Raw genomic sequence first — 19,814 nt, forward strand, 5'->3', positions numbered from 1 at the left:
TACAGTAGCATGAAAAACAGAAGTTATGCTTCTGTACCAATTCACAAGGTACAAAAAGAAACAAAATAAGAAAAGGAAAAATATTCTAGCAAGAACAGGATGCTCTCCAAAATACACTATACCTTGACTTATGGAAAACACTGTCGCACTGTCCTGGAAGATTAAGTGCTGAGTAAAATCTAACCTATTTGACATAAATTGCTATCTTTCTTATAATATTTATCCAATATTCAAATGTTTAAAATAGAATATATTTGTTTTGATATGAAAAATGAAAAACACTGGAATACTCTTCTCAGCATAATTTGTGGTTGTTTTTCTTCTTGGACATCTATATCCCTACTGTTCATAAATGTCAGAATTCAGGCAAAAAGAGGTTTTGCACTAAAAATGAAATTGGTTCCAAGTACCTATTTGACATAAACTGTAAAAAATACTACAGAAATCTATTTCACTTAATTGTGGTATCCATGCACTTAAAACATGCATTTATTTTATTATCATTAACAAGGAAGATGGATGTGGACTTTATCGATACTTGCATATATAGCAAGTATTTAAGTTTTAGAATTATAGATATGCACACAAATGTATACACATTTATATACATATATGAACATATGTTTAACTTTTATAAAATAACATAGACAATAACATAATATCTTCATATATTTGAATATATGGGGAATTTAGTGCACTGTATCCATATAAAGCACCACATCCGGGAGCCACAAAAACTCCAGTTTAGGTGGAGCAGGAAAGCTTATATTAGGAAAAATAGGTCCTCAAGTAAGGCTTCAAGCAGAATTTATTATGTACTGTTTGTGATCCACAGCAGCTACAAGCTGAAGTTCAGGGGGTTATTTTTAACAGTGTTTTAAACAGCCTGTGCTTAGTACATTTAACAGATTAGTAAAAGCCATTGTTCTGTATCAGATTAGGAAAACAGAGGCAAATATAAAACCTTTGGTTTCATTCAGAAACAGGCAAGTGGTAGAACTACAGAATCAACAATGAAACTAAAAAGTGTCACTAAAGTCTTGAAGAATATAAAACTCCACTCCTAAATGAATTAAACTCTTACAATGATTTTTGGCTGTGGGAGAGAAATCAAACTACATTTATTTTGGTTTAATTTTCAGACATTTCTTCCCAGGCTGATGTCTGACATTGTGAGCGTTACATATTTTACATGAAACTACTACTTCTGTGATGTAGTACATTGCATTCAATATTTACAACATTCTCTTTCTGCATGCTTCAGAAATGCTCAGATGGAACTGCAACCAAAAAAGAATATTAAATATCAAGTGAAGCCCTATGTGTAGGGGGAACTCACACATGGTACAAATCACTAATACTGGAAATATTCTCCTATACTTCCAATAAAAACTTTTGTAAAGGAGAGAAGATTCTGGGGAAAACTGCACTATGCCTCACATTCTACCAACCATCAAACTGACCCAGTGTGAACTACAACTTGGATCCCTCCGTCAAAGTAGCAGTTGGCCACTCCTAAAACACTCATTCACAGAAAAACCTTCACACCTATGAAGAACATTTTTTTCCCATACAATTTCCCTGCACCTCGTATTGGATCGTGGTCACACAAACCAACTACCACAAGAGCTGAAGAAAAGCACTGCACAAAAAAAAGTAATAAAAAATACCCCACCTAGGTAGCTGAGACAAGAAACAGTTCTCTTGCTGTTACGTAAATAAGAAGAATTCACATTAAGTGAAGAAGTTACCAAGTCAGACTTGAAAGAATTGTCTTCTAATGCCAAAAGTAAGCTCTCTTCACCTGGTCCTTGACATGTTCTCCTGAAGACCCTTTATGAGTACTGTAGAAAATGGTAAACACATTTCTTGGTCCTATCAACACTTCCAACTACTACTTCTACTTTGGGAAGTGCAGTTCCGTTCCATATGCATATATAAATATTAACATTTATTTTTTAACTATCAGCCTTGATAGCAATGTTCTAGGAGATTAACTCAGATTTTAATCCCATACACTAATATGGGTGCAATTTATACTAATTTACAACTTTATTTGTCCAACTTCACTCGATTGAAAACTAGAATTTAGGAGTAAACAAGTAAACACACATTTCTTTTTGTGTAAACTATACTGAATCCTCCATCACCATACGATAAATTATTATTGAAGTCTTGCTAGAATGACAGCTTTGAAAAATACTGTTTATCCACAATGTAATAACCAACCACGTCTCAGTTTAATGAGACAGAAATGTTTGCTAAGGAGGAAAGGATAGGAGAAAGAAAACCCAAACTCCTCCTTCTGAGTAATTCTAACTTTGAAATTAAGAGGCTCCGGTCGAAAAGGTGGGGAAAAGAAAATAACAGCTCTTTACCAATAATTATATATTTATAACCACCCCCAGTTATAACCACCCCCAGCAGGGGGCGCCCCGGGAGGCGGGGCTGCCTCACGCACGGCCACCAGGGGGCGCTGTTGCGCCTCCGGGAGGGGCAGGTGGGGGGGGAACCCAGGGAGCGCTTTGCCGACCTCCAGACGGGCCCACACGGCAAAAGGCGGATCTCAGTCACGGCAAAAGGCGGATCTCAGTCACAATAGCGGGTCTGAGACCCCACAGCGAGCACCCCCCACAAGGACTATCCTGCTGTATCCCAGAGTGGGCGTGGTTGGAAGCCCCTCCGCAGACAGCGCCAGCCCCAGGCAGTCCACGCCGGGCCCGGGGCTGTGGAGGGGGCAGCTGGCAAGGGACGGAGGTGCCAGTCCGTCCAGTGAAAAAAAGCAGGGAGACCAGGAGACGAACGAGAACTCCTTTGGTCTTCAGCAGCAACCAGGAGGCGTCCAGGCAGTGGGCAGAGGTGAAACCGGGACCTCTCTCGGGGCTCGAAGAAGCCAATGACCCATCCGAAAAAAAATGAACCCAGAGCTCTTCCTCCCCACACCGCTCCCGGAGTCCGAGCAAAAGTCAAAGTCCCACCCTCAGAGGAAAAAAACCTGATCTCTCCCTTCCCCCCAGCAGTGGATACAGGGGGGATGGAGTTTCCCTTATGTAATTTAGCTGGTGTGCCGAGGTTATTTAGCATTTCAATGAAGTGGCTGTTAAGTCCCAGACTCGCCTAACAATGGAGTCTTAGCTTACTAGCAAGAAGCAGTTGGTATAGGAAAATTCACTAGGAAAAAATAAAAAAGTATAAAGCTATGACAAACCAGCAACACAACTATTCCATTAAGTTCTACCTATGCAATAGTTTTTTAAAGCTACCCTAACTGAAGATTGAATGTAGACATATCGTATGCTGCTAGCATAAAACAAACTATGCCTTAAAACGAACTTTTTCAGTTGAGTCGCTATATAAAAGCTAAAATAGGAACTTCCTTCTATACATACTTCTAAGAAAATATAATTAACTGTTTCTTATCTGTCGAGTACAATTTAATGCAACAATCCTCAGATCACTTTGTAACTGTGTGGTATGCTTAATAATTACTCACAAATAAGTATTCCTAGAAAACTCAAATCCCTTTGCCAATTCCAATATTCAAGAAGGGAAAAATTTTTATAAATCTTATCTCAAGATTCCATCTTTAAGATCTTACTTCATAACTTATCAAAACTTTTATTGGCTGAATTTTACAGCCATGACAGGAAATTCCCCAGGAATTTGGAGTTACCTGAATACAGCATTAAACTGAGCAGACTAGTAGCTTCATTCTAGTAACAGCATCCAAGTATTAGAAAGATGCACAGCTAAGTGCATTTAACATTTAAGAAATACAACTACATAGATGTAAACATTGTTTGAAAGAATACCACAGTTCTACCTTCATGTGCACTTGGTTTCCTTTTAAAAATGATAAAGAATTATCTTAAAAAGAAATCTTTACCTAGGGTTTCCTCTTAGGGCAGCATGGTGAAGAGCATTAAACCCATTGTTGTTGGTGATAGTAACATCTGCTCCGGCTTCTAACAGTACAGCGAGGATGTCATCACGCTTTTTACTTATTGCATCATGAAGTGGAGTGTCACCTTCAGAATCCTAAAACCAGCAATAATTTACATCAATTTTTGCATGCATCCACATGAAAAAAAAATGCTAATATCATGAGGAAAACAGACTACACAAACACAAAACAGCTCTTCAAGACCTGAAGATGTTGTTATACTGCAGAGTTCAGAGCAAGCTACTTCTTGTCTTGCTCTAGTTTTGGAAATGCTTCAGTGCATAACCCTACCTTGGGCTCCAGAATTCTACAGTTACACTACGGCCAGGACTACGCTTTCCATCCGACCGTACCGAACACACTGGTGTAGATATTGACTTCTCTATGCCTCACATCCAGATGGACTTGATGCCCATATTACAATTTATGCCCTAGACTAACAGTGAGAAGACACATCCATTTAAGCTTATTTGCAGCTATAAAGGCAAAATCTCTACATTTATGCTTCCAGTAAAATTCTCACACCATATAAGTCAGGAAGCCTTTTGTCACCAACACTGAGTCAGCTGCAAACTGACTAACACAGAAACTGAACATTTTAGCAATACACTAGTACGAAAACAAATCTTTACAGTAAGAATCGAAAACTGCCAAAGAAAAAGTGCCAGAATATGGAAATACTTGAACCAGCGTGAACCAGTTTGCCAAAACTTAGTTATGTAGCTTTGTAGGTTTTATTTGGTTTAATTGATCATATTTTCTGAATTTACTGTTTACAGACTAATATTTACACAGTGAATTAACTGGAATAGTAGAATGCTGGCCATTTAAATTCCAGTCATGCCTCAGTCTGAATTCCCTGTGCTCTCATCAACCAAATCAATCACCTACTCACACTTGCACATCACAGTTCCTCAGCACACATGTAGAATTTGAAAGTCCAGTCTTATCGGTGACAATTATATTTTCCAGATGGAGCACCATAGCACCATTCTACTGAATTTTTCAGTTCAAACAAAATTCTATAATTTAAAGCCAGGAAAATCCACTCTGACTACCCCATACATCATTAAGTGATATGCAGTCACCCTTTACTGGCCTCAGCACATCAGATTCTTTATTATATTTACTGTTCAATAAATACTAAATAAGGTCTGGATGGACATAAAGCTCAACTTCACCAAGATCAAGACAGCACTTAAAGAGTCAGGTGAAAACAGATAAATAAGCAATCACTATATTCACTAATTTTGAGAAGGTTTTTGCTCATCTTCTTTTATGTGCAACATACAGCTTCAAAAAAAAATCTCTGATTGTGGACATGGCTAAACAAGGAGGTAATGTGTTATTATTGCATATCTGCATTTGCCCAGGCCATTAGACCTTTTTTTTTCTGATGCAAACCCCTTAAAACTTACCCATTCTCATTAGTTTTACTAATGCAGAGGATGCAGTTGCATTCAGCTCATGCAGAGCATGGATACCTGCTTATTTGATAGCACATTTCCACTCTACCTTCTCAACAGGACATTGCACTTCTGTTTCAGCTTCCACCACATTCATTATAGATGAAACTACCTGTGAAATATGGTACTTGAGATCCTATGCATGAGGGCTTTCTAGATAAAAAGCTAAACATTTAAAAGAATCTGGCTAAATGGCTATTAATCATAGGTCAATTTGGGGAAAAAAAATAAAAGGTTTCTTTTAATGAAACATTCCACCATATCATCAACCTGCTAAACTGTAGCTTGCAGAAGGAGCAAGTAGCTGTGGGTTTTGATATAGGAGGAATTAATCTGGAGGGAAAGTTAACAATTACAATGTGAAAATACCAATTAACATCAACTGGCTAGAATACATCAGGTGCCAATCTAACTATCAAGAAAAGAAATAGATCTAATAACAGTTGATCTCCCCTTGGGGTAGAGGTTGAAACAGATAACTTTACAAGGTCTGTTCCTTTCAACTCCACTTTCCATAATTTTTCTATCACCTACATGGAGCGAATCATAAAATTCAGCAGCTGCAAAGTGAACTTACATTAAAATTTACTTTACCTGGAGACTGGGATGGCAGCCGAAGTCCAGTAAAGTCTTCACAACTTGCAGATGACCTTTGTTGACAGCAATATGGAGCGGAGTCTGCCTGCGCTTGTTGCGAGCGTTCAGATCAGCACTGCCTCGGTGCAACACCTCAATCACAGCACCCTCATCACCAAAGGCTGCATGGTGGACGGCCCTGTCTCCATCTTTGTCCTGAAGTAGAAACATTCAGGTGGGTATATTTCACATTTCCTTTGCATTTAAATAAGAAGGTGAATTTAAACTGAATAATTGCACATATTTATTTAAAAAGAAAAATTAGACAACCATACCACCATCAAAATATGTAATTAAAACAACTGCTCAAACCACAATAGAGGATAAAGAATCTGTTTGTATATACACATACATATTCTACGACATATAATATTCTACACCATATACAACAATTGCCCTGAATCTTTGTGTGATGTGTTCATCAAACTCAAACTGATTCATTTGGGTTTCTATTACAAAACAACCACTGTCCAAAAAAACCCAAATCAAAACCACCAAAAAAAATCCACAAACAAAATCCAACCCCCAAACAGTATTACACTCAGGGTAGTCCTTCCTGTAACCCAGGAACTGTTACAGATTCCAAATCATGGTGTAAGACATGAGAATTGCCTTGGTCATACAATTAAGTTAATATTTATTAGGGTTTATTGTATGTGTCTTAGTTTTCACTTTTTCCAAAGAAAATTTGTAATTGACACTGAAATTAAACAGAATCTCTGATTCTACAATGATAACTGAAACTCTAATTCAGTTTGTTTCAGTTTCATCCAAACTGAGGATTAAGGTATGAAAGTCATAAATTTGTCAGTTTGAGTTATTTTAACATTCATAAAAGTTGACTGTACAACATAAAACATTTTAGAATATTAATCAAGTGATTTCAGCATTAATGATGGTACACAAAAGCTAAAAGTAAAAATCAAAGCTATATAACAGGTTTCAATGAAGTAACTTCCATAAGCTAGTTTCTAACTGATTATTTGTGCACAGTTTAATATTATGCATTTGTAGAATTTAATTTTGAAAATAGAGAAACACTGAAAATTGTAAGATAAAATCATAGCTGGTCAAGGGTTCACTAGCTCTCTTGAGTAAGCTTAGGTTCTCTTATCAATTTGCTTTTTCAACAATATATTTTAAAAGTACTTTTTATTATGTATAACACATTTCTAATATATTTTACATCAGTGCAAAAATTAATAGCTCTTAGCATAAACTGTATTTGCACAATTACAAGTTACCAATGAGACCAGTTACAGAATTTAAAATGGTGGAAGAGGACATCACATAATTATCAAATTTATCTTTTTGAAAACATGGATATAGTTTTCAAGGTGGTCAGGGCAATACGTAGCAGTTTCAACAGCTTTTGAAAAGATACTTTTATGCCTTCCAAATCAACTCATGCCACCAAATTGTCTTCTCAGATAGCAAGATTCCTTCTCAGGCTCATCTAACATGAACAGTCAAAAGAAGCCAAAGTTTGCCCATTTGGAAGGGGAAAGGATTAGAAATGGGAACTTCTCTGGATTTTTCATCTGGTTATAAGGATCAAGATGAGGTGAACTTTATCAAGAGTGTGACAGTAATGCTAAACTGCTACAACATTTGTATTTACAGAGCACTTGATTTCACAGGTACATGCTAAGTTGTCTTTTCATATTTGCAGTCTGCAAAGTACACAGAGATATTTACTGATGAAACCCCATATAATTATTGAATATTTTAGTTTTAACATATTCCAATTTTGAGATACGAACCCTTACTTTATTAAATCATAATGTACAGAATTCCTACTTTAATGAGCAGAGGTCCAAAATTGTGCAGGCTTTTTTTTTAGCTCAGCATCAAAACAAATAGTCTAAGGAGCTACAAATAGTCTAAGGAGCTAAATCCCACTGTGTAGTTACTACACAGTAGCATTAATACACCCAGAAAAAGCTACTAACTAGTTAATCATCTCTCCTAAGACTTATATTTAGATATAAATCAAAATATTAAAAACACTGTATTTCTATACATGCCAACAATATAATGTTGCCGGTACTGTCAATATAATATCTGATATCTATTAATTTCTGCAGACTAGAAGGCTATAAATTTTTATTATGCACTATCTACATCAAGCTTTTTGAGCTGTCAGTAACAAACTGTTTCCTGACTAACCAGAGGCCACTTGTATTCTACATTAAACCCTCAAGAGACACAAACACTGAGGAGACAACAACATGAGGGCACCCCCAGAAAACGTAATCATGAACATAAATACACTGCAGTAATGACTATAAGTGTAAATATATCCAACTCAGCTATAAAGCAAGGAAAGTAAGGATTTTTATCCATTGCTTTCATGTGAAGTAAACAGGCTAAATTATTGCTGTCTCCTTAATGCAACAGCTCTGCTGAGTCTTTGCATGACAATTTATAAACAGCTGATATTTTAATGCCTGAAAAATATAACTATTAATCTAATAGTATTATGTAAATTATTAATATTATAATATCTAGAGCAATTATATAATTAAGTGAGAATACCATCTTCACTTAAGCAACACAAAGTTACATGAAAAAGGCTTGAAAATTCAAATAAAATCCCTGGCAATTTTTTTTAATGCTGGTGTTATGGTGCTTCTGAAGCAAACATGAACTCTTCACAACTCCAGTGCTAGCAGATTACCAGGTATATTGTCTTGAAACTGTTTAAGCAGTGCTTCTACCTACCTCCCTAATGCTTCTAACCCTTCCTTATACCAAGAAGAAAGCATTTGATTAACATGGCAGCTCTGAATACCACAGTACAGATGAAAAGCAGTTTAGTCTAATTTTAATAGTATATGCTATGTACTGCAGAGAAAGCACTACCACTACTTCTATCTAAAATAAAGCTACTCCACAAAAATCAGACCACAGTAAGTATGTACTGCATTGAATCTAAGCCATCTTTAGAACTTATCAGAAAAATCTTTATAAAGAAATGGTGTATCTGTGAATATAAAAATAATTTTAGTTCCAAGAATTACATCATTGCTTCATTGATGTTTTTACATTTTATAACTTCTGTATATCAAATACAATATAATGCCAAATGCCCAAACATGTAAAGTTATTTTTCTGTTATGCAAACAATAACTGGGCATACAATTAGTTTCTTAGCATTCTGTTCAGCTTCAATTTTTAGTCTTAGCAAATCAAATTTGACAGATCCTTCTTGTGCTTCACAAAATGAGAAATGGTTACAATGTCAGTGATGTTTCAACATGTAAATAAGTTAGTCAAAATCAATTCAAAATGCAAATATCACAGTAGGCCGATAGATAATTCTCATGAACAATAATTCTAAAACACCTAAACAAGAGAAACCCTTCAATTTTCAGTGAAGTTAAAAAAGAAAAGGTGCTGAAAACCTGGAAGCAGAGTTGTCAGTTTGTACTCAAAGATACTGCTATTACTTTCTGCTTAAACTTGCCTTAGGTAAGAACTCAAAGCGTTCTCCTAACTGGACACTGTATATAAGAAGCACAGCAAGCATCTGAAGATGCAGCATCTGACAACAGCTTTTTCCCGCAATGCTAAAGAATTAGATACCAACCCTTCACAATACTGTTAGGAGGAGTCTAATTTGGGAACACGATCACAGTAATAAAATCAGGGTTTCACTCTCACCGACATTTAAAAAGAAGGCAAGTCCACTAGAATTGCTATGTATGTAACCAAGTTTAAAGTTTAAGGACACACAAAGTATATTTTGAAGTATTTAGGTTACCTCTGCCTCTACATCCACGTTCTGTTTCAGAAGCAACTTCAGAATGTCGACATGGCCGTTCTGACTAGCAGCTTGCATAGCTGTGTGTCCAGCACACTGCCCGTTCACCTGGAAGTGTATCAGTACTTGGAGGTAAGTTGTAAGATACACACAAATACTCACAAGACTGTTTAGCAGTACAAAACTTAAAGCAACAGCATACATATCATAGAATCAAATGAACAATCTTTAGCTGCCTTTCTAGCACATACAGATGATCTCCTAGGTCTTCTCTATTTCATTTTTAGATTGAAGGAAAGAAGAAAAAACGGATTTATTTAAAACATTAAGACATTAATGATACTCGGATTAAAAACTTTCATCTTTGGGCTACTGTAAAGGCAAGATTTTTGAGAACAGGTCTCAGATTTATACCAGTCCTCTGCTCCACAGTACATTTAACTTCATTGTCTAATTTATGGCAACAGGAATCAGTCAAAACAAAATACCGTGTTTTGCATAATCTTTACAAATCAGTCCTCAGAACTGAAGAAGTCTCTTATCTGCAAGAATTACTACTGCCGTAGTGAGAAAAATACCTGATTGTGACTTTAAAATCTGAATTCCCTTAATCAAGTCCTGTAATTATTAAGCATTTTCTTTTAGACTCTTCAACACTAGGTGATTAGACAAGTTGGTAAAAGGAATCTCAGAGAACAGATTAGATGATCTACCTTGTGAGTTAATAAAACATGATGAAAACTCACAACAGCAGCATAAAAAAAAAAATCCCCCCAAATCTACCCTTCTTCTTTCTATCTCCCTTGAAACAAAAGAATTTGAAGATCCCTCACTTATGGTGAGTGAGTGGTTCTCTGAGCCAACTCTGGCAGACAGAGGTTGAAAGGTATTTTAATTCACGGCAGACAAAACAACACAAAGTTTGTCTAGCAAAAAAGTATGTACAGCTCTATGTTCACACAGCCCACACACATTTCATAGGTCAACAATCGGGAAAAGAGACACTGGAACTAACTGTACTACTTCTAAGCAGACACACTACTGACTGGCAAGGAGTATTCAGAACAGCTTCACTTCTCTTAGTATTACAGGTCCCCAAAAGAGGTACTCCCAAAACAGACCACTCACATCTACATCTGGTCTCTTTAGCAAGTCTTCCACTTTAGCAACATCTCCATTGGCAGCAGCTTTAACCAATTCTTCATTAAGATCTCCAGATTCTTGAGTTTCAAATAATTTTTTCAATAGCTGGGACAATCTCTCTGTAATTGTTAAACAAAGGACAACTAAGATTACAATTATAATCCCACAAGAACAAAAAAAAACCCAGTCACATTTGTCATGTTTCTAACAACACGTACATAGTAATACACAAACTACCATAAAATGGCAGCTGTAAAATATCACAGAGTTCTAACTAAGAACTGGACCATTATACTCTTTAGATAGCTGAGCCTTTCACATCAGACATTTCAAATTAAAGCTGATTGAACTCCAAATAGCTTGTCTCCCACAAAATACAGAATAGATGAAGTAAAACATGAATTTACGTATTGCTATAACATATTTTCTATCTTCAGGTATATCCTGTCCTCTGTGATTTGAAACACTAAGTTGTATTACTCTTCTAGCTAGTTTTATGGCCACTGTGACTTTGTCTTTATTGCAGAAAACTCACTGTTATCTATGCCTCCCTAGAAAAAAAAAATCTAGAAAACTATGTAGAAAGGTTTCTTGGCATTAAAGCAAATATTTGAAAAGGAAAAAACAACCAGCTATGACCAAAAAAAGGAAAAAGTCTGGTTTAATTGATCTGTGAAACAGCCAACAGAACATAAAACACATTGGACAGTCTCTCTGCCTTTTTATTAGATGAATGAGAGCATGTTCAACAAAACTGAATGAGACTACACAGACCCAAAAAAATACCACTATAATTAGTCAAAGGATGTCTGACTAGATTTTAAGATAGAAATTTCAAAGAAAAAATATTCTGAGTAACCACCTGTAACCGATTCCTCACCTACGCTTGCCATCTCACACCACCTATTAAACAAGGAGTCTGCTTGCTACTGCCAGTAATACCCTCTTCATGCCTTGGTCCCTATTTAAGTCTAATCTCCCTTCCAACCATTTAAATTTTTAAGTCCTTAGAGCAAACTTTCAAAGACACACCCGCACTGTGACCACACAGAAGTACTTGATCACAATAACAACAAACATCTCCATATTGACTGCAAACTTTTTTTGTATCTTTCTGAAGCACAACTTCAATTAGCTCAACTCAAGTCTACTATTAACCTTGCATACAAACTATGGACTAGTACTTATTAATAGATTTTTAATTAAACACAACTATTTGACATACATACATTCCTGTTTATTCTTCAAACTTACCACCTGATGCATTACTTATAGCAGATCCTGCTGATGCCACCTTTGAGACAGCTGCTGGATTATAGGTCCAAGATGTCCCACAAACCTCTACCTTTAAGTCGCTGTCTGAATAGATCTGCTGGACCCGACCAACTTTACCTAAGGTCTAAATTAAAGAAAACATCAAATGCAAATAATGCTAAAAGTAAAATAGTTAGAAATCTGAACGTTTTATATAAATTTCATGAAGTCCATTGTTTAATAGTGCAGTTGCTAATACCTTCAGCTAAGGTCATCAGGTTGAGCAGATTGCTACATCTGAGCAAGTTTTACACTGCCTTTGATGAAATACACTTTCTCTAACTTAGAAGAAAATCACAGACTCCCACAGCCTCCAGGTATTATTACCAATCATAACTAGAAATACCATACAAGCTATAACCATTCTATGAATCTAAACACACGAGTACTTACTGGAAGCATTGCTTCAGCCCACTCTCCATGGCCTCTCTGAAGAAGCTTGATTCGCTCTAAGTCATAACATACTTTAACAAGGTCGCCCACTTGAAATTGAGAGGTGCCTCCTTCTGCACCTTGAGCAGCATCTCCGCTTCGGACAACATTGGCCTTGGTGAGGACAGCTGGATTAAATGTCCACCTAAACAATGAATCGTTTAAAGTAGAACTTAAACACATAAAGTGAAATATATGCTTAAAAGTTATCTGTTGGACAAGTTTCTGTTTGTATGCCTACAAACTTTCTGCACTTGGATACTATGGCATATTTGTTGTTGGGAAGAATATGGGGTAATCTTCAGAGACGTACATTTGTAAAGGCAATTAAGAAATATCTTGCCTAAAGGCAAGCAAGTAGCTATACAGTTCGTTTGTTTTTCCAGGGAGAAGAGAAGACTCTGGTTAAAAACCAGAAGATCCAAGCTGTCTTGCAAAGGACTGGACTGTCAGGAAACAACATGGGAAGAATATGGAATTTTGGCCCCTCCCCCCCCAGGTCAAAAGCTGCAACATTCAATTATAAAAATACTCTTCAGCTAAATGGATATCCTAGATACACCTCAATTTTCAATCAAACTATCCTAATTTTTACTATAAATTTTAGTGATTTAGAGGCATTTAGCTGTTAAGTCAGGGAGGAGACCACAATACAGAGCGGCTCCTTTCACTGGCTCTGCTGCCACGACTGCCAGAAGAAAAGCCACTTGCTTCCCTTTAGATGGGAAAATAGCATTGTTTTGCATTAGTTTGCAATATTAACAAACAATATCTTGAGGGAAATCCTGAATGAATAACGCACTGTTAATCCTTTCTAGACAAACTGAACAGGTCAATCTCCACATACAACTGAAATGATATTCCATTCACCAGCTGCTTATTAAAGATAATTTGAGACAATACAAACTCATGTGGACATATCAACTCAGATCCAGCTGGACAACTGGGTTTGAATCCTGTTAGCATGGATGCATCTAATCAAAATTCCAACCTAAACTGCTTGCGGGAAGTGGTTTTGGCTTTATCAAGACCTCCTGTTCTTGGTCTCTATTTACATAAACTAACATTCCTTTGAATAATAAAAGGCTAGATATAGATCATGCCAAGGTGACTCTGTATTAGACAAGATGCCCCAGAAGTTTGTCACCTGTTCTCTTAACCAATTTTCCAGAAAACCCACAATGACTTGCTATTACCATTCCGCTTGAAACCATGGGATAGATACTTCATAATTAAAATAGAATTTACTGCCTAAAACACTACATTTTAGAAATGAGATGGTCTAGAACATAATTTCTTATTTTGGACTCAATTTTCACCAAGTGAGAGTCAACAAGCTTCTTCTTCCCATTAGAGCATCTTTAAAGGTGATAAATTTCCTCATTACACATTGTAGAAGGAAATCTTAACAGATCTAAAAAGAATAGAGAAAGTTTCTGACACCCAGTGACCACAATTGCTGAAGACAAAGGAAGTTTGTGAGAAGCAATGACGAAGGCTATATAACAAACCTGTTGCCACTTGGATATTGCACTACAATGTCATGATCCTCATCAATGCCACAAACTGTTCCAGTTGTTGTTAAAGTTTCAAACATGCCATCAGTCCACCCTCCGTGACCATGCTGCAATGACTGCACAATTTCCAAGTCAAGGTCGATGTTTACAAGGTCACCTATTTGCAGGCCACCAGGGTTTCTGTTACCATTTTGCTCACCTGAAATGGAACACAAAAAAAAAATAATGTTTACATGACCACACTAACTTTCCAGGCAATTTAAAGAACAAAAGTTAATTTTTGAGACTCACAGAATTGTTAAGGTTGGAAAAGACCTTTAAGATTATGAAGTCCAACTATCAACCTAGCACCACTGTCAGGTTCACCATTAAACCATGTTCCAAGTCCTATACCCACACATTTTATGAACACTTCCAGGGATAGTGACTCCACACCAAAGTCTCTGTAACTGTAGTGGCCACCAGGGAAAAAACCTCTGAACCTCTGGCTATGCAATTGTGTGCTTCTTATTCACTTTTCAAGGCAAATATCAACGACACTGGCAAATGCTACACTGTGAGCTCTAACTGGGACTGTAACAGCTATCATATGGTGCTAGACATCTAGATACCTAAAAGCTCTGATAATTTTGAGAGTGTCATACACAGAGTGCCACTCAGAGACTGAAAGATAAGCAGAAGGTCCACAGAAAGTTTTGAATTGGGTCAGTACCTGAGCAAGGAAAAAGCACTGGCTAAACGAGTATGTCCAAAATGACCAATGGCGACAATTTTTAACTTTCTGAGGAAGTGACAACATAAAAAAAAAATCCTGCAAATTTAAAATTAAAACCTTCTCCCTGGGCAATGTTTGCTTTCAAAAGATACATCATGGCAAAAATTCATTAGCTGGAGGGAAATGGCATACATTCACACATATCAACCCGTGTTAACTAATGAGAGAATACACTTGCAGACCCCCTCGTGGCCAGAACCAGAAGATGGTATCTGGTGCCATCCATGGAACAGCAGAAGAGACAATGGCAGAAGTCACATAAATTGAGTTCAATGGCAACATCAGTGGCAAAGGACTAGGTGAGCAGAGTTTCTTTAGTAATATTGCTGTCTCCAAGAGAAGCTTGCTTGCTTTGGCTCTTCCAAGGAAGAGGTAATAAGGAAGAAAGGATTCTTGTATATAACAATAAGCAAGTACAAACAAAAAGCCTGACATATAAAGACAAAAACATTATTTAGAGGGAGACTGATTCCAGAGCCTGAAGTCCACACCAGATGCTGGCAGCACTAGCTGCACTACTAAAAATCTCCAGAGGACAGAATGCAAAAAAAAGTATTATAGAATCACAGAATCATTAGGATTAGAAGGGACCCTAAGATTATCTAGTTCCAACCCTCCCATCATGAGCAGGGACACATTTCTGGAGAAGAAACTGCTGAGGAAAAAAAACACAGCCATGAAAAAATGCTCACGTTCAATAACTTTAAATTCTATGACCATGACTGACTTCTTTGTATCTTGGAAGAGAATACTCCTTGACAGTAGAAGGAAAGGTACCTTTGCCTTCACAGCAAAACACACAACATGGAAAACAGCCCCTTCTGCAGAGGACAAAGTCGAAGTCTAATTCTTCAGAAAAGCTACTGATATAGAACTTGCTAGATAGAAACCTTAGACAGCAAACATCCCAGCAACAGCCCTGATGACTCAGGGGAGCCTAAGTAGGGAAGAGATATAACACAGCAAATAATTACTGAAGCATTATTTAGAGGAATTGATTTCTAGAGGTCACACAGTCTGATATCCCACACAAAGCTGAACTAATAACCAGCTGAGAACAGCTGTAGATTTGCTTTTCTGAGTCCTGAAAGCTCTCAAGGACTGAGGTTCCACAACTTGCCCAAGTAACTTTTTCCAGTGGTGCAATACAGAGCTGTAATTGTAACAGGAAAAATTCTTGGATACCTGAGTCACTTAAGGTGGCCTTAAGGCTACAACCATTTGGTTTTATGCCATTTGCCACCACTGACATTTCAGTGCCATTATTTCCAATCCCCTTTCAAGCGGGCATAGGTGGTGAGTCCATTACCTCTTAACGTCCTTCTTAGCAAATTCAAGAAGCCCAGCTCCTTCTCCTAGCAATTCATGCACTCTCAGTCTCTTAACCACTTTAGCAGGACACCATTAGGTTCCCTACGTTTTCGAAAAACTGGGAGAGAAGGGAAGAGATGGCCAGACAATGACACAAACAGGACATGGAATTCTAGACACAGCTTCATCACCACTGAGAAAAGGAGGATAGTAACTTTCCTTGTTCTGTTGCCCACCAAACTCCTAATATAGCCTTATTTGCAATGACAGCACATTCCTGTCTCATTCAATTTGGTATTCAGTGCAACACCCAGGTCGTCCTCAGCAAGGCTGCTCACTCAGGCCTTCTCACTTCCCAGTCTGGGAATTACAGGTACATAGGCTTATTTCAACCAGAGTGTAAAAACGCACTTCTGATTGAACTCCATTCACTAAACACTTCCTCAAAGCTCTTGGGAATAAAGCTCTACTCAACCACATCCGTCTGTTAACCTGCCATCACCTGCAAATCATCTGGAATTGTATTCTATCTCATCAAGGTCACCAATTGAACAAAATCAATTTCTGGTATTTTGCTCCAAATACATATGACTCCATACTAATTAGGCCCCTTCTGGAGTATTAATTGCGCTCTACTTCAAATATCGTGAAGTTTCAAAAATAACTTTCTAGTTTTTAATGCAAACATACATTTAAAATCCCAGCCTGAATCTATCTGTGAACTACATTCAGAAAACTAATAAAAGATGTTATAACAAAGAGTAAGACTGAGAAGATGGAGCATCATGTGCCAAGAAGGATGAACTGAGTTCACTGTCATCCATTAAGAGAAACTTAATACAGTGGAAGAGAAGAATTTAACAAAGAATAATCTGCTATCTTTAGTGATTAATATTCATGCATACAAATACAGTGCCACCCTAAAAGTAAGCCTGAATAAGGACCTAAGGTTACCTCCACAATTGTCGCATGTGGGAGTAGAGGGTTGAGACAAAATTTATTAAAAAGCCCTGCTGTTGAGTCACAAGGTGCAGAAAGGACTCCCTTGCTTTCTAGATCCCTTCTCAGAGAGGAGTCTAGGTGTAGTGGAATCCAACCTTAGCTTCGGATTATGTCAGCGGTTTAAATTTAAGTGATTACAGAGGTGTGATTGAACACCTTCTGTCCTGCGGGTTTTAATGATTGGCAAAACGAGAACATTTATATAAAATAAATATTTTATTATTACAAATGATCAGACAAAAGATCTTAATCAGAACTATTTACTACACAATATAAATGCTAAAAATCTCCCAGTAGAGTATAATATAGCATAAAGTAGCATAGCACACTGCAACAAAGCAATTACTGAAGCAGTTATATTATTTGATGTAACTCATCCATACCAATGCTTGTGGGGAGATCGCTTTCTTTCTCTACCTGGAGGAGGATCCTTGGGGGGCATCCCCAGCCCAAGGGAAGAATCTCCACAAATACATCCCAAGAAGGGTTATGTCAGGAGAACCTGACTGCATGAAGGGGGACTTTATATTTTTATAGTATAAAGTGATTGACTGCTAATCACACAGTTCCAGGCCAGCTACCAACTTATCTGTCAAATCAGACTTCAAAAAGCAGATGTGTATTCAAAGTCTGGTGAACCAGGATGGTTTTAGCATAATTAACACCAATACAACACCTTGGCTCCAGCAGTTCCTCTTGCATGATAGCTTGATTGGATTTTAGGTCTTATTAGGGTGGGTCTATCCTTCCACAACAATAAAGAACCAGTGAGGCCTTATTACTACTTTTCTATTTTTAATCAGAGTAAAAGGACAAAATTAATTTTAAGTACAGAAGCAAGATATAAAGATCAAAGTGCCGTGTTTTTTACTGTCAAGTAGATGAATTGTTGGAAAGTAAATAGCTAAGTGACACCTTGGACAACTGGTGATTTTTCTAAACAAAACAGACCTTTACTGTTTTCTGCTTTTCACCAATGCTGTCAATAAAACAATAGTGCTTGCTGGTCATACTTCAAGAACTCGTGCAAGGCGTTAGATTAAGACTTGTAAACAGAGAATTATCATCACTTCAGAAATTAATAATTAATAACACATTAATAATTAATCTTCAACTTACCTAACACGGGACAATGGTCTCTGTAGAAAGAGCCTCCTTTTGCATCTTGGACACATTTCAGGTCAGACTATGGAGAGAGATTGAGACAAATTTAGTCCTCACTGACTGAGTATTCAGGCTAACACAAGTCAACGAAACTAGAACTGAAATACATTTAATTAAGAAAGGCTGAAAATTATGTGTACAAAAACCATGTCCTATGAATTTGTTACTGATGCACACAATCTCAAATACTTTCCAATCTATCATTCTCAAGACTTAAATAATCTTTACCAATATAAAAGGCTATAAAGGATGAGACATTTTTAACTCAAAGGCAGACAATAAAATAACACAAAGTTCCTTTGCATTGTTCTATAAAGTTATCTTTCCTTTTAAAAAGAATTCTGTCAACACAAGGAAGGAAACAAAAAAATAAATAAATCAAATATCTGCAGTCAGTGCTCAAGAGTACAGCTTTTCCTGTACTGATCATTTAATGTTTGCCAGTGCTGTCCATTCTTCCCAACATTTTTTGACAGATCCATGTTCAACTTGAAGAAAACTTGGCACTCAAATTCTACAAAATGAAAAACTTCCAATTAAGAATACACAGAATACAAGAGTATTACTTAAAACAAATCAAACCCCCCACTATGCTGAGCTAAACATGATCTTTTTAAAGAGCAAAGTTTTAAAGCTCATTCTCCAAAAAGACTGCTTCATATTATCTGAGAAAGAAGTTTCAAGTGTGATAACCAACTCCTATTCATAAAGCCAGGGGAGTTTCTATAATTCTCCTTTCCTTTAGGTCTTTTCCCTGTGTAACCCTTAAATCCAAATGACTACCATTTTTTATTGTTCCCCATATAACAATTTTCACTAAACAAAGGGCATTTTTTCGCACGATGAGTTGAGAAGGAGATAGGAAACTGTTCGCAAAATGTGTCAGTATATTCTACAGGATGGGGGAGGAAGTAGAGAACAGGTGGTGGTAATGAAATAATTAACCAGAACTAAGCAAATACTCGAACAATTCTTTTTCCCATGCTCCAGATTTATTGATAGACTGCCCTCCTGCAAAAGCATTAAGATGAAAACTCTGAAGTCTTCCAAATCATCAAGGCACTGATGAGCACAAGACTACCCTCGGTGACTGTTAACTGTTAAGCAGCCAGAACCAATACAAAATTCAGTGTATGTCCTGATCTACAAAGAATGAACTGCCACTTCGGAAAAATTGTGAAAACAGCCAGATGAAAATAATGAGATTTAGCCACTCTTCAAATCCCCTGAGAAACCGGAGAAAGAGCTTGCTCAGCCCAGCACAGAAGGCCTGTGACAAGATGCTGCCACCCGGTGGGCAGGTGCCGGGTTTAACTCAGTCGCAGACAAAGGGGCTGCGCTGACC

The 19,814-nt window shown here is 37.1% G+C and overlaps 1 protein-coding gene across 4 annotated transcripts in view; it reads right to left on the reverse strand.

The window, feature by feature from the left end:
- The window catches only part of MIB1 (MIB E3 ubiquitin protein ligase 1), an 80,495-nt gene that overhangs the window by 41,381 nt on the left and 19,300 nt on the right, over positions 1-19,814 (reverse strand). For 3 of the 4 annotated variants that reach the window (XM_027731227.2, XM_027731228.2, XM_027731226.2), the window contains exons 5-13: positions 18,425-18,491; positions 14,212-14,416; positions 12,662-12,845; positions 12,209-12,353; positions 10,940-11,073; positions 9,812-9,919; positions 6,004-6,201; positions 5,459-5,521; positions 3,887-4,038 (exon numbers count right to left, since the gene is read on the reverse strand). In XM_027731227.2, the coding sequence (XP_027587028.1) occupies positions 3,887-4,038; positions 5,459-5,521; positions 6,004-6,201; positions 9,812-9,919; positions 10,940-11,073; positions 12,209-12,353; positions 12,662-12,845; positions 14,212-14,416; positions 18,425-18,491 (1,256 nt within the window). The remainder of the gene's footprint in view (positions 1-3,886; positions 4,039-5,458; positions 5,522-6,003; positions 6,202-9,811; positions 9,920-10,939; positions 11,074-12,208; positions 12,354-12,661; positions 12,846-14,211; positions 14,417-18,424; positions 18,492-19,814) is intronic. The other variant, XM_027731229.2, reaches the window with a different exon arrangement.

The sequence above is a fragment of the Pipra filicauda genome, unplaced genomic scaffold (assembly GCF_003945595.2).
Source record: "Pipra filicauda isolate LSUMZ 115617 unplaced genomic scaffold, ASM394559v2 scaffold154_size2910363_pilon, whole genome shotgun sequence".
NCBI classification, from domain to species: Eukaryota; Metazoa; Chordata; class Aves; order Passeriformes; family Pipridae; genus Pipra; species Pipra filicauda.